This window comes from Littorina saxatilis, linkage group LG8 (genome assembly GCF_037325665.1).
Source record: "Littorina saxatilis isolate snail1 linkage group LG8, US_GU_Lsax_2.0, whole genome shotgun sequence".
Taxonomy (NCBI): domain Eukaryota; kingdom Metazoa; phylum Mollusca; class Gastropoda; order Littorinimorpha; family Littorinidae; genus Littorina; species Littorina saxatilis.
In genome coordinates this window covers 21,913,236-21,924,234 of record NC_090252.1, presented here as the reverse complement: position 1 = coordinate 21,924,234, position 10,999 = coordinate 21,913,236, and the positions used below count along the sequence as shown (strand labels likewise).

The 10,999-nt window shown below is 42.2% G+C and overlaps 1 protein-coding gene across 1 annotated transcript; it reads right to left on the bottom strand.

Moving 5' to 3' along the window:
- Window positions 1–1,050: 1,050 nt before the first annotated feature.
- LOC138973034 (uncharacterized) lies at window positions 1,051–7,088 on the bottom strand. Its single transcript, XM_070345680.1, has 2 exons — window positions 6,988–7,088; window positions 1,051–4,409 (listed from the first exon to the last, which is right to left on the bottom strand). Exon 2 carries the CDS (start codon window positions 4,404–4,406, stop codon window positions 3,141–3,143), a length of 1,266 nt encoding a protein of 421 aa, XP_070201781.1. The 5' UTR covers window positions 4,407–4,409; window positions 6,988–7,088; the 3' UTR covers window positions 1,051–3,140.
- Window positions 7,089–10,999: the final 3,911 nt, after the last annotated feature.

Here is a 10,999-nt window from a genome sequence, read left to right as displayed (position 1 = left end):
CTCCGACCAAACACCACTATGATAACTAGGTTAATTTATGCACTCGCGTGAACAAGAAACTGTCGAGCTTCACAGATGTCGTCGTTGGGTAGTTTTGGGTATGTTTTACTACCATAGGAGGATTTTTGAACTGTAAATGCACTCAGCTGCAACAAAAACGCAAAACGAAGGCTGTGAGCTGCACTGTGCCTTTAAAGCATTATACTTCCCGTGTCATTTCATTAAAACTGTATATGCCAGTTAAGGCGGTTCATTTAATCTTTAGGATCACGTTTTGGATTAAATATTTCTGTTACAGTTATTACGTGACCGCCGCTCAAGTAAGGGTACCCTCAAAATCGACCAGACAAAAACGGAAGGGCCAAATGAAAATTCGAAGAAAAAAAATTAATAGGCACACATTTGCAACTTTGGTTTAATACAATGTTTATTCAATAATGCATACGTAAACGAACATAAAACATGTTAACTTTGACATACGATAAGAAAATTAAACCAATGATCTACCCTGAACAAATTGTTTTGTTTTGCTACCTTGCGTATTTCCTGTGCTGAACAGAATAACATTACCATCAACAACGACGAAAAGGTTTCAGTATTTATTTCTTCATCTACTGCTCTGGACACTTCACCAATTGAAATAACACATTTCTAAACTGTCTCATTCGCACACTAAATACCGTGAAAAACTGAGAATCAACACAGATGTTTGCAGCACCAAAAACAGCTATAGACTGAGCTAAGATTACAAAATAACGGCCCAGATCCGATCAATATCCTTATCTTTGTGACGCAAAAGAGAGCACAAACTCGACTAAGGTCAAATGATAGCAACAATAGAACAGGGTGACCAAAAATGCAAATGCAACCCATATAATGTCTAATTACTTTTGCATCTATTCAACGAGCTACACCAAATATGAAGTAGTTCGTTGCAGAAGTAATTGGTTGCATTTTTTGGGTCACCCTGTACTTCACGATAAAGTACATGTCACAAGCAGTGTGTGTGTGTGTGTGTGTGTGTATGTGTGTGTGTATGTGAGGGTGTAGGTGAGTGTGTGTGTGTGTGTGTGTGTGTGTGTGTGTGTGTGTGTGTGTGTGTGTGTGTGCGACACAAAAGAAACACATCTTGACCAGGTCAACTGATAGCAACATAAGTACTTCCCGAAAACGCAAATCGGCTTAATGGGCTGTACTTCCCTCTTGAAGTAATCGGTAGTAATCATTCTATCAGCATTCAAAATTGTTTCCAGGCTTGAAGTGGCACGCACTCTAAAGAAGCGTTTTCGTACATCAACAGTCAGAACAGATTAAATGCGGCAGTCTGTGGTCGACTTTAGACACTCGAACCTGTGTTTTTGACCTTATCGAACAAGTTGCCATCGACACTCACCAAAATGCAGCGTGTTTGTGTTTGCGTGTGTGTTTGTGTTTGTGTGTTTGTGCACGTGCGTGCGTGCATGCATGCGTGCGTGTGTGTGTGTGTGTGTCACGTGTGCGTGTGTGTGTGCCTGCGTGCCCCAAACTCCCAACAGAGAAAATTCTGAACAGAATTGGTCGAACACAACACACGCTGCGTTTATTTGGCCCTTATACTCTCAGCATGGATATGGCCTTTATTTTTCTGCAGACTGTAAATGCTTCATCACTTGATAAGCATGCATGAGGATGAATTCTGCAAATATGAGAGATGACTTTGAACAATATTACACGGAAATGGTATTCAGAATCTGCTCAAATGAGGAAAATGCCCAATGCGAATTGGGTTCGTATAACCACGGGCTTATAGTCAACCGACGCTTACGTTCGGCTATACGGCTGCTACAAAAAAAAGCGCGAAATGTAAAATGAAACTTCTGTATTCTATTCTAATAAGCACAAAGGGTGGCTGTGGGCTGTTTTATACACGAAAAGACCATGCATTCACACTGCAATGGTTATTGTTCAAAAGAAACAACATTTTCCCTCACATGCAATGCCGAACGTCAGCCCGAATATTTCTTCACATGCTTTTGTCTCCCATTTGGCATTGATATCTATACGTCTTCTTTCCGTAAATCCTGGGCGACTTCAATACTGATTATGTTATAAGTGGATTTCTAATTCTCGCAAAGTTCGAAACCTCGCTTGAATCGTCCAAGCTTACTTTTCAGAAATTTGAAAATGAGCTGATAAACGTCGAGATCAAACATTCAGCAGAAGGAAAAGCCCACCATTCACAGCATTTGAAGAAGCACAGCAGATGCCGATATATATAGCTCGCTCTCACGTCGAATCCTACCTCCACATTCGACTTATCATACCAGCTAGCCCGCCAGATCCTCCTCAGCGCAACTGCTTTCGCGTTTTTCTGGATTGTTAATTTTACTGCGTTTGCCACGAGCGGTGGACAGACGATGCTACGAGTGTACGGTCTTGCGGAAAAAATGCAATACGTTCAGTTTCATTTTGTGAGTTCGACAGCTTGACTAAATGTTGTTATTTCGCCTTACGCGACTTGTTTTTTAATGTTTTCATTTTGCTGTCCTAACACATGTTCCTTGTCCCAGTGAGCCCTCACACCGCCCTGTCCCAGTATCCACTGCTCCATCCACATCTGAATTTCGTTCCGCTGCCAGACTTACCGATTTTACAGACGCTCTAGGGAAGAGTGTTAAGACAAGGGGTTCATACTCAGCATGCCAAATCGCCATCACATCAATCCACTCTAACTTGACCAAATTAAATCAACATCAGTCATCCTTTGACATAAATATGAGACGGGCCCTTCAAATCAAGTTCACGACACATTAGTTACTTGTTCAGGCGTGGTTGTTTACCAAGTGAGAAGAACCCAGATCTGCGTCCGGTATCATCAATCTATAACTCAGATTGTGGTGGTTATACATTACTCAGTGATGTGGGTAGCTAGACCTACAATTTCAGTTACCTTAAAATGTTAGCATCAATTCCTTTTCTCTGTAATCAATATCAACTAGTGACTGATATGTAAGGGCACACGTTAAAGACAATGCAATGGTCACAGAACCAGCAGAGAAGATGGGAATAATCTGTTAACTCTGGGATTTCTTTCATTACATGTGCCTTGATTATCCCAGTACACTTGTAAACAAAATGCGCAAAGTCGGTTACTCATTCCTTTAAGGTCCAGAATTCTGCTTAAGCTTTCCCAGTAAATTCTTGCGGCATTTGCAGACGAACGGTTGAATGTCGTGATCCAACATCCAGCAGATGGGCACGATTATCATCCCCAGCATCTGTACACAGTAGACAGAAGCCGCCAGCTTTACAATTCCTTCCAAGTGGCTATACCAACCAGCAAACAGCGCCTCAAACCCAATGTAAACGAAGATGTTGCAAACGATGGACACAGAAGCAGCGAAGACTACAGGCAATGATCTGCGGAAACGTCGGTCTGCTGTATCATCATCTTCCTCGGTGATACTGACGATTTGACCCTTTGCAGATTGCCGACTGGAACGATCTTTTGACAGCTCAGCAGGCATTTGTCTGATTTTAACTGTGGTTGGCTGGTCGTCGTCAAGTGTACCTTGCTTCAAAAGGCCTCGGTTTATGCTAGCCTCGTTAGAATGTTCAGAACTGTGTAAAGTTTCGGGCAAGGTATCCGCATCTGTTTTCACGGCCATGATTGGTGTTGGAACGAAGCCATTCACGATCCTTTGGCGTGGTGGTGTGCCATCGACATTCACCTCTTCACGAGGATGGCTTGCGGAGCGCGCGTTAGCCCTTGCGGTCAGATGAGCAACCAGCAGCACCAACAAGGCACAGGATGTAATTATCAAGGGAACAAAGTGTGATACACTGAACATCCCTCGCCATCCCGAGGGCTTTCTGCTGACCCGCACACCAGCAGAATTTATGCACGGGTTATTCTTGTCGTACAGAAATGCCTCGTAAAACACCACCAGTATGACCACCAGGGTGTACAGGCAGGACACGAGAACGAGAATCCAGGTCACGGTCATCTTGGCTTTCTGAGTCAAGGTCACCCGCGTCTGCACGCGCATGGCCTCGGTGATCACCGCGATGGCTACGCAGAGCATGGACAGGCAGGAGAACATGAGAAAAGCCACCACAAAGCAAACGATCCCTACGCAACCCGAGTTTGACGTCTCGTTCTCTAAATAAAAGCGGAAGTTTTCGCCAAAGATTGTCGTTAAGAACAGCGTGTGTACGACGCAGGTAGCCAGCATGGGTAGAAGCTTTGGCGTGTTCCTCGCCTTGGGGTATTTGGCGTAGATGTTGATAGTGAAGCCTGCTGCGACCACATTGCACAAAGTCCCCACCACCAGAAACGCACCGTATGACGCCAGAAAGACATCCTTGTTCACATAGTCCAAGAAGGAGTGAATCTTTCTGGTTCCTTCTGTTGTGGTTGCAGCCATCTTCTGAAATCAAGGAGAAAAATCATTTTGTAATTATGTACCGGACAGCGTATACAGAAAGCTTGATTGATGTTGTATACTCTTTAAACGAAAAAGTTAAGGGCAGGTCTTGAAAATGTCAACAATTTATGACGAAAACGGAGCGAATTGCAAAGGGCAATGACATTTGGATGGCTACAAGATGTTGTTGCTACTAGACAAGCGGCTCATAGTGTTGCAGTGTCGCATTCAAACATCATTAAACTAAGGCAGAGCGTGTAGTATAATTTATGGAAGAGTGCAGTAACGCAATGTTGTGTTAGGCTCACGTCGTAGGACATCTCATTACCTTGTAGGGGGCAGTTAAACTAGTGATAGCGGTTGGGTTGAAATGTTGCAGTTGTTCGTTGTAAGAAACACTGCTGTTCTGAATTTGAAATCAGAGGGTTGTCGAGAGTAACAGCCTCCAGCTTTGTTCTAGCTGCCGAGTGCCGTGCAGACATAAACCAACAAAGACAAACATAAATTGTTGAACCATCTCGTTTCTGTTTGGCATGAGTTTGAAAAAGTGGTCCTTATGCGTTTGAAAAAGTGGTCCTTATGCGTTTGAAAAAGTGGTCCTTATGCGTTTGAAAAAGTGGTCCTTATGCGTTTGAAAAAGTGATCCTTATGCGTTTGAAAAAGTGGTCCTTATGCGTTTGAAAAAGTGATCCTTATGCGTTTGAAAAAGTGGTCCTTATATGCGTTTGAAAAAGTGGTCCTTATGCGTTTGAAAAAGTGGTCCTTATGCGTTTGAAAAAGTGGTCCTTATGCGTTTGAAAAAGTGGTCCTTATGCGTTTGAAAAAGTGGTCCTTATGCGTTTGAAAAAGTGGTCCTTATGCGTTTGAAAAAGTGGTCCTTATGCGTTTGAAAAAGTGGTCCTTATGCGTTTGAAAAAGTGGTCCTTATGCGTTTGAAAAAGTGATCCTTATGCGTTTGAAAAAGTGGTCCTTATGCGTTTGAAAAAGTGGTCCTTAACGGGTTTTTTGAGAGTGTACGTGTTAGAGACAACCATTGAATCAGAACAGCTTCTTTTGTTACAAAAATACGAATTTTCTCCGCAGTTAAGTTCCGTTATCTTCACCCCAAAGGCCGACTTTAATGGGACTCTCAGAAAAAAATGTGAGTGGAAGAGGTCCAGTATTTTGAAATTAAGGTTGTACCTCCTTATTACACATGTGCATGATATTATAAGTCAGGCCTCGTAAAGTCAGTTTGAAAACAACAATCGTTTCAGCGAATTTATAGCAAATCTTTTTTTTTCCATGGAGATAAAGTTTAAATCCCAAACCCGAGTTATAATGGCACTCTTGGCGCTCTTTGATTAAACAACAAGAATGGATAGCGTGTTTGATTATTGACAAAACGTTTACGTTCACTAGAATTCAGCAAAAACATAGCAATCAATTAGTTTTAGGTTTCACTATTTCAAAAAACGTGTTGATTTTCAATAACATCGAGAAAAGTAAGCAATGGAAACAAAAGTATTTTTCTCTTCTGCTTTCTTTCGTCTCGCTGTTGTTTCATCATTTTAGTGTAACTTTTTTTTTTTTTTCTGTGCTAATTCGAATGATACCGTTTTGTTAGCCATGACTGACTATTTCTGTATATCATGCAATAATCTGATTGTTCGTCATCTTCATATATTTATCACTAGTTTTAACAATTGTAGATCATTCAGAAAAGACCGGCACGGTTGGCCTAGTGGTAAGGCGTCCGCCCCGTGATCGGGAGGTCGTGGGTTCGAACCCCGGCCGGGCCATACCTAAGACTTTAAAATTGGCAATCTAGTGGCTGCTCCGCCTGGCGTCTGGCATTATGGGGTTAGTGCTAGGACTGGTTGGTCCGGTGTCAGAATAATGTGACTGGGTGAGACATGAAGCCTGTGCTGCGACTTCTGTCTTGTGTGTGGCGCACGTTATATGTCAAAGCAGCACCGCCCTGATATGGCCCTTCGTGGTCGGCTGGGCGTTAAGCAAACAAACAAACAAACAAAATCATTCAGAAACTATAAAATACAGAATCAAAAAACAAGAAAGATAGGTTGTTGGAACGTTTGTTATTGACAAAACAATACATTCACAAATATATCGACTCATCGGTCTTTTAAGTGCACAGACAAACAATTAATAACGAAAACTTAATCTGGCTGATTTTTTCTTCCGCCCGCCACGAAGCCGCAAGCGAATGAATCCAAATAATTATAAAATACACAATTAAAATGTTAAGCACATTTTAATGACAAACGCCTTTTCCACCTTCACACCCTCAAGACATCGCCAAACATTCATACATTCTTCCTAACACCGAAAAAAAAGGTAAAATAACCATAACATTAAAAGCATGCACAGAGGAGGTGCACACCAACCACAAGTCACGTGACTGCTGAGAACTAAAGCGAACTAACTTCAATCATTTCTGATGATCACTATTGTAATTCTACTTTCAAAGCACCTCTTGCTGTTGACTCTGTACTTATGATTGTGAGAATGAGGAATATGCACAGCATGTTTCAACAGCACAACATATTCAAACAGGAAGATTTGACAAAATGATGCTTACCTGTTTGGTGAATTGTTTTGGACGACCTCCTCAAGCAATTGACCAAATCGTTTGGGGTAGACTTTCGCAAACTGCAATTGTCCACAATCTGGCGTAATCCTATGAAAACAAACAGACAATAGAGTCTATACTGGTATTTCCGTTTGTCCCGGTGTAGGATCCGGTCCGGTCCCCCCTCTGAAGTAGTCCCCCGGGGGACCAATTCGTGGCAAAAACTGCTCTATAATGGTCCCCCCTTAGACATCCAGCCTCGTTTTTCTTAGGCATTCAAGCCATTTTCAATCTATATCTTCGTCCGGTATTATGTAGTGCACAGATAGCAATCTCTTTGTTTGACTATATTTTGCAGAAAATAAAATAGATCTGATTTATAATGCCGTTCAAAAGAAAAATCACATGAAATAAAATGAACAATAAACAAATACTGATAAGAAGAAATGAAACTCTGATTCTTTCCTTTCTTTTCTCTAAAATTGCTGGTAACATTACTAACATTGTAACAAGAAAAACGAGGCTGGATGTCCAAGGGGGGATCATTATAGAGCAGTTTTTGCCACGAATTGGTCCCCGGGGGACTACTTCGGAGGGGGGACCGGACCGGATCCTACACCGGTGCTGTTAAGTGAACAGCTTGATTACACAGAGACACATCGACATTCTGATTGAAAGACAGGTGGATTAAAACACACACACACACACACACACACACACACACACACACACACACACACACACACACACACACATACACACACACACACACACACACACACTCATGCCCGCACGCAGGCACCATTTAGAAGCATATTGCAGTTGCAATCGCATCAACACTTGCAAAAAATCCCGTTGTCACCACCATCAACAACAAAATGAATAGCCGACGCCACCACCAACTCCACCAACAACACCACAATATAATAATATACCACCACCACCAACTACAACACCATAATACAACAACTCCACAATATAACACCACCATCAAGAACAACAACACAGCTTGAGCGTTTACATTCTCATCTATACTGCTCTGGACACAATACCAAACGAAATAAAATGTCCGTACTGTCTCATTCGCAAACACTATATATACCTGGTGAAACTGAAGAATCAACACAGATGTTTGCAGCACAAAATACAAAATGGCAGCCCAGACCCGATCAATATCCTTCGCTTTGTGCACAGGCACTCGTCACGAGGTGGGCGGGGCCTATGTCTTGGATGTCTTATGGTTTATACAAGGTATGATACTGAGTCTCTCGACCTCGTCGGCAAACTTCGCATTCCTGCCATACACAGCTTAGCGAAGCAAAACAACGGCTATGATAAAATCAAGTATACATTGAACTATCAGGCAGCTACAGATTTATACCAATTAGACGTTGCTACGGCTGTTATTTTGCAAAACGGCACGGATTTTGGCACACAAAACCCCACGTTGTTCTTGACCGAACGGAAGTTACGTATGACTTACTTCCCCTCATAATCAAACCAAGACAACAAACTGTGCCTTCATTGGCTGAAGGAAAAATATTGCGCGAAATCTGACGTGTAGATCTGTTGTAGATTTGAGAAAACATAAGAAGGTTGGTTACGTGTACATGTATACTAACGTTGCAATCTTGAATGAAATAGTAAGATTGTTTTTGTTGCTCAAGACTGTTATTTTTATGGAGCTTTTCTCAATGTCTGTCCAAAATTGCGCTCCATAAGAGAGAGGAAAGAGAGACATTTTGTTTCCCATCCACATCAGTTACGGGTTGGTTGTTGATGTAGAACGATAGCAAAGGAGTCAGGTCAGATAATGCACAGCACGAGACGCTTGCAGAGAAAGATATACAATCCGGGTTCTTGCATGCTTACAGTATGATCTTTCTTGCTATTTTTCATCAATGAACATAATGCCACAGCAAAACATATTTAACCCAATTGTACTTTGTACGTTCAGCCTTTGTACATTTCCTTCTGTGATGTTACTATTGGATGACGTCATCGAACCTTCGTTGTCTAAGCTAAATTTGAATGGAAGCTCGCGCCATCATGTTAGCGTAGGTTCCTAAATGGTCTGTCGTCTGCTGCAATCTCGGTTTCTGATAACTTCACTACTTCCGTTCGGTCTAGAGCAACGAAGAGAGTTTTACCTTGTATAGAGACATCCAGATTTGCCTTTGTCAAAAGTTCGTGAGTTCCGATCTTCGCGAGTTTGTTGAAGTGGTGACGTCACATCCCGTCACGGTCCCCACTTTCCAATTTCGGTCCACATCTACGCGAAGTTCTTCGTGCGCGTTCGTCTGTTTTTCGAAATAGTGATCAATCAATCAATGAGTCTTATATCGCGCATATTCCGTGGGTACAGTTCTAGGCGCTCTGCAGTGATGCCGTGTGAGATGGAATTTTATACGGCCAGTAGATTGCAGCCATTTCGGCGCATATTTACCTTTCACGGCCTATTATTCCAAGTGACACGGGTATAGTGATGACGAGTAGTGTTATATATGACGAGTCTTTTTTATCGGAATATTCCAGACATCTGAATATGCTGGGTACACAAGCAACACTGAAAAAAACATTCGATTTTTAGATTCATTCCTGTAAAATCTACCAACTCTAAAACAAATAGGCCTTGTAGTGGAAACAAGTGTCTTGTGCAAGAGAGATTATGTGACCCTCCACAACGGAATGAGTCGCATGTCACCTTTGCATGATTTTCATATTTTTACATTTTCCTAAAGACTTTTTGTATGCTCTATCCAGTGGTGAAAACCGTTTAAGAAAAGAACGACAACTTTTCGAGTTATAAGCCTGTGACTAAGGTGACCCTCACACTGTTACCACAGTCCCCCCGGACTTATATTAAGCCTAGCGCAGAACTGCGCGAGGTGACATGCGATTCATTTCGTGGAGGAGGGTCACATATGTTTGTTTCAGTGAAATGGCTGTCCTGATATTCGCATACACCACACCATGTTTACGCCCTGTATTGAAGCGGATGCAAAGGCACCCCCAAATTGAATGCATGCATGTTCCGGCTTTCAATTGCTGTTGCGTAATACCTTAAAGATACTTTGAATGCATTTCAGACGGGCGCAATGGCCGAGTAAATGTGACGCACGCCTCCAATGCGGAAGGTCGAGTGTTCGAATCCGCGCCGCGCCGGGTGGGTTCAGCTTGGAGATTTTTCCGATCTCCAAGGTCAACTTATGTGCAGACCCGCCAGTGCTTAATCCCCCTTCGTATGTAAAGGCAAGCAAAAGACCAAGTGTGCAAGGCAGAGATCCTGTAATCCAAGTCAGAGTTCGGTGGTGTATAGACACGAAAGTACCCAGCATGCTTTCCCAGAAATCGGCGTATGGCTGTCTAAGTGGCGGGGTGTAACAATTAACTGTCATACACGTACAAACCCACCCGTTCAAAAACACGAGTGAACGTGGGAGTTTCGGCCAATAAACGAAGAAAAAGAACATGATATCAACATTCGCCGGCAGGCTCATGCTGATATTCATTTTCTCGACATGTCTGTTATCATTTACTAACAGTCAGCATATTAGAAACAAACACACAATCAAGTTTAAGGCCATGTTTCCATGTATCTGCCATTATTTGTTTCTTTGAATAATTAAAATGTCACCAAAACAAATTCCATAATTAATGAATTGTATTTTTTGTCATACAAATCGGCTGTTGTTCGCATCAAATTATTGTGTGTCCGTGTATGTGTTTGTGCGTATAAAATTATCAGTCTGTATAATTATATCTGAGTTGTTGTACGCATGTATATGCCGGTATGTCTGTCTGTATGAATGTATGCATGTTTTGAAGGATGCTTGTGTGTGAATGGTTGCGTGTGAATATGTGTGAGAGGGTGAGTGTGTGTTTGTGTCTAAGCATTTTTGTGTGTGCCTATGCGAGTCTGTTATCAGCCTTGTGTCCAAGAATAGGCACACGGATACCGAACAACTTATTGCGCAGTAGACTCCACTCAAGTCCCCCTTTTTGTTTACACAGTCTTCAC

Excerpts from the sequence above, each read along its gene's own strand:
- LOC138973034 (XM_070345680.1), bottom strand. The coding sequence starts at position 4,406 with ATGGCTGCAACCACAACAGAAGGAACCAGAAAGATTCACTCCTTCTTG.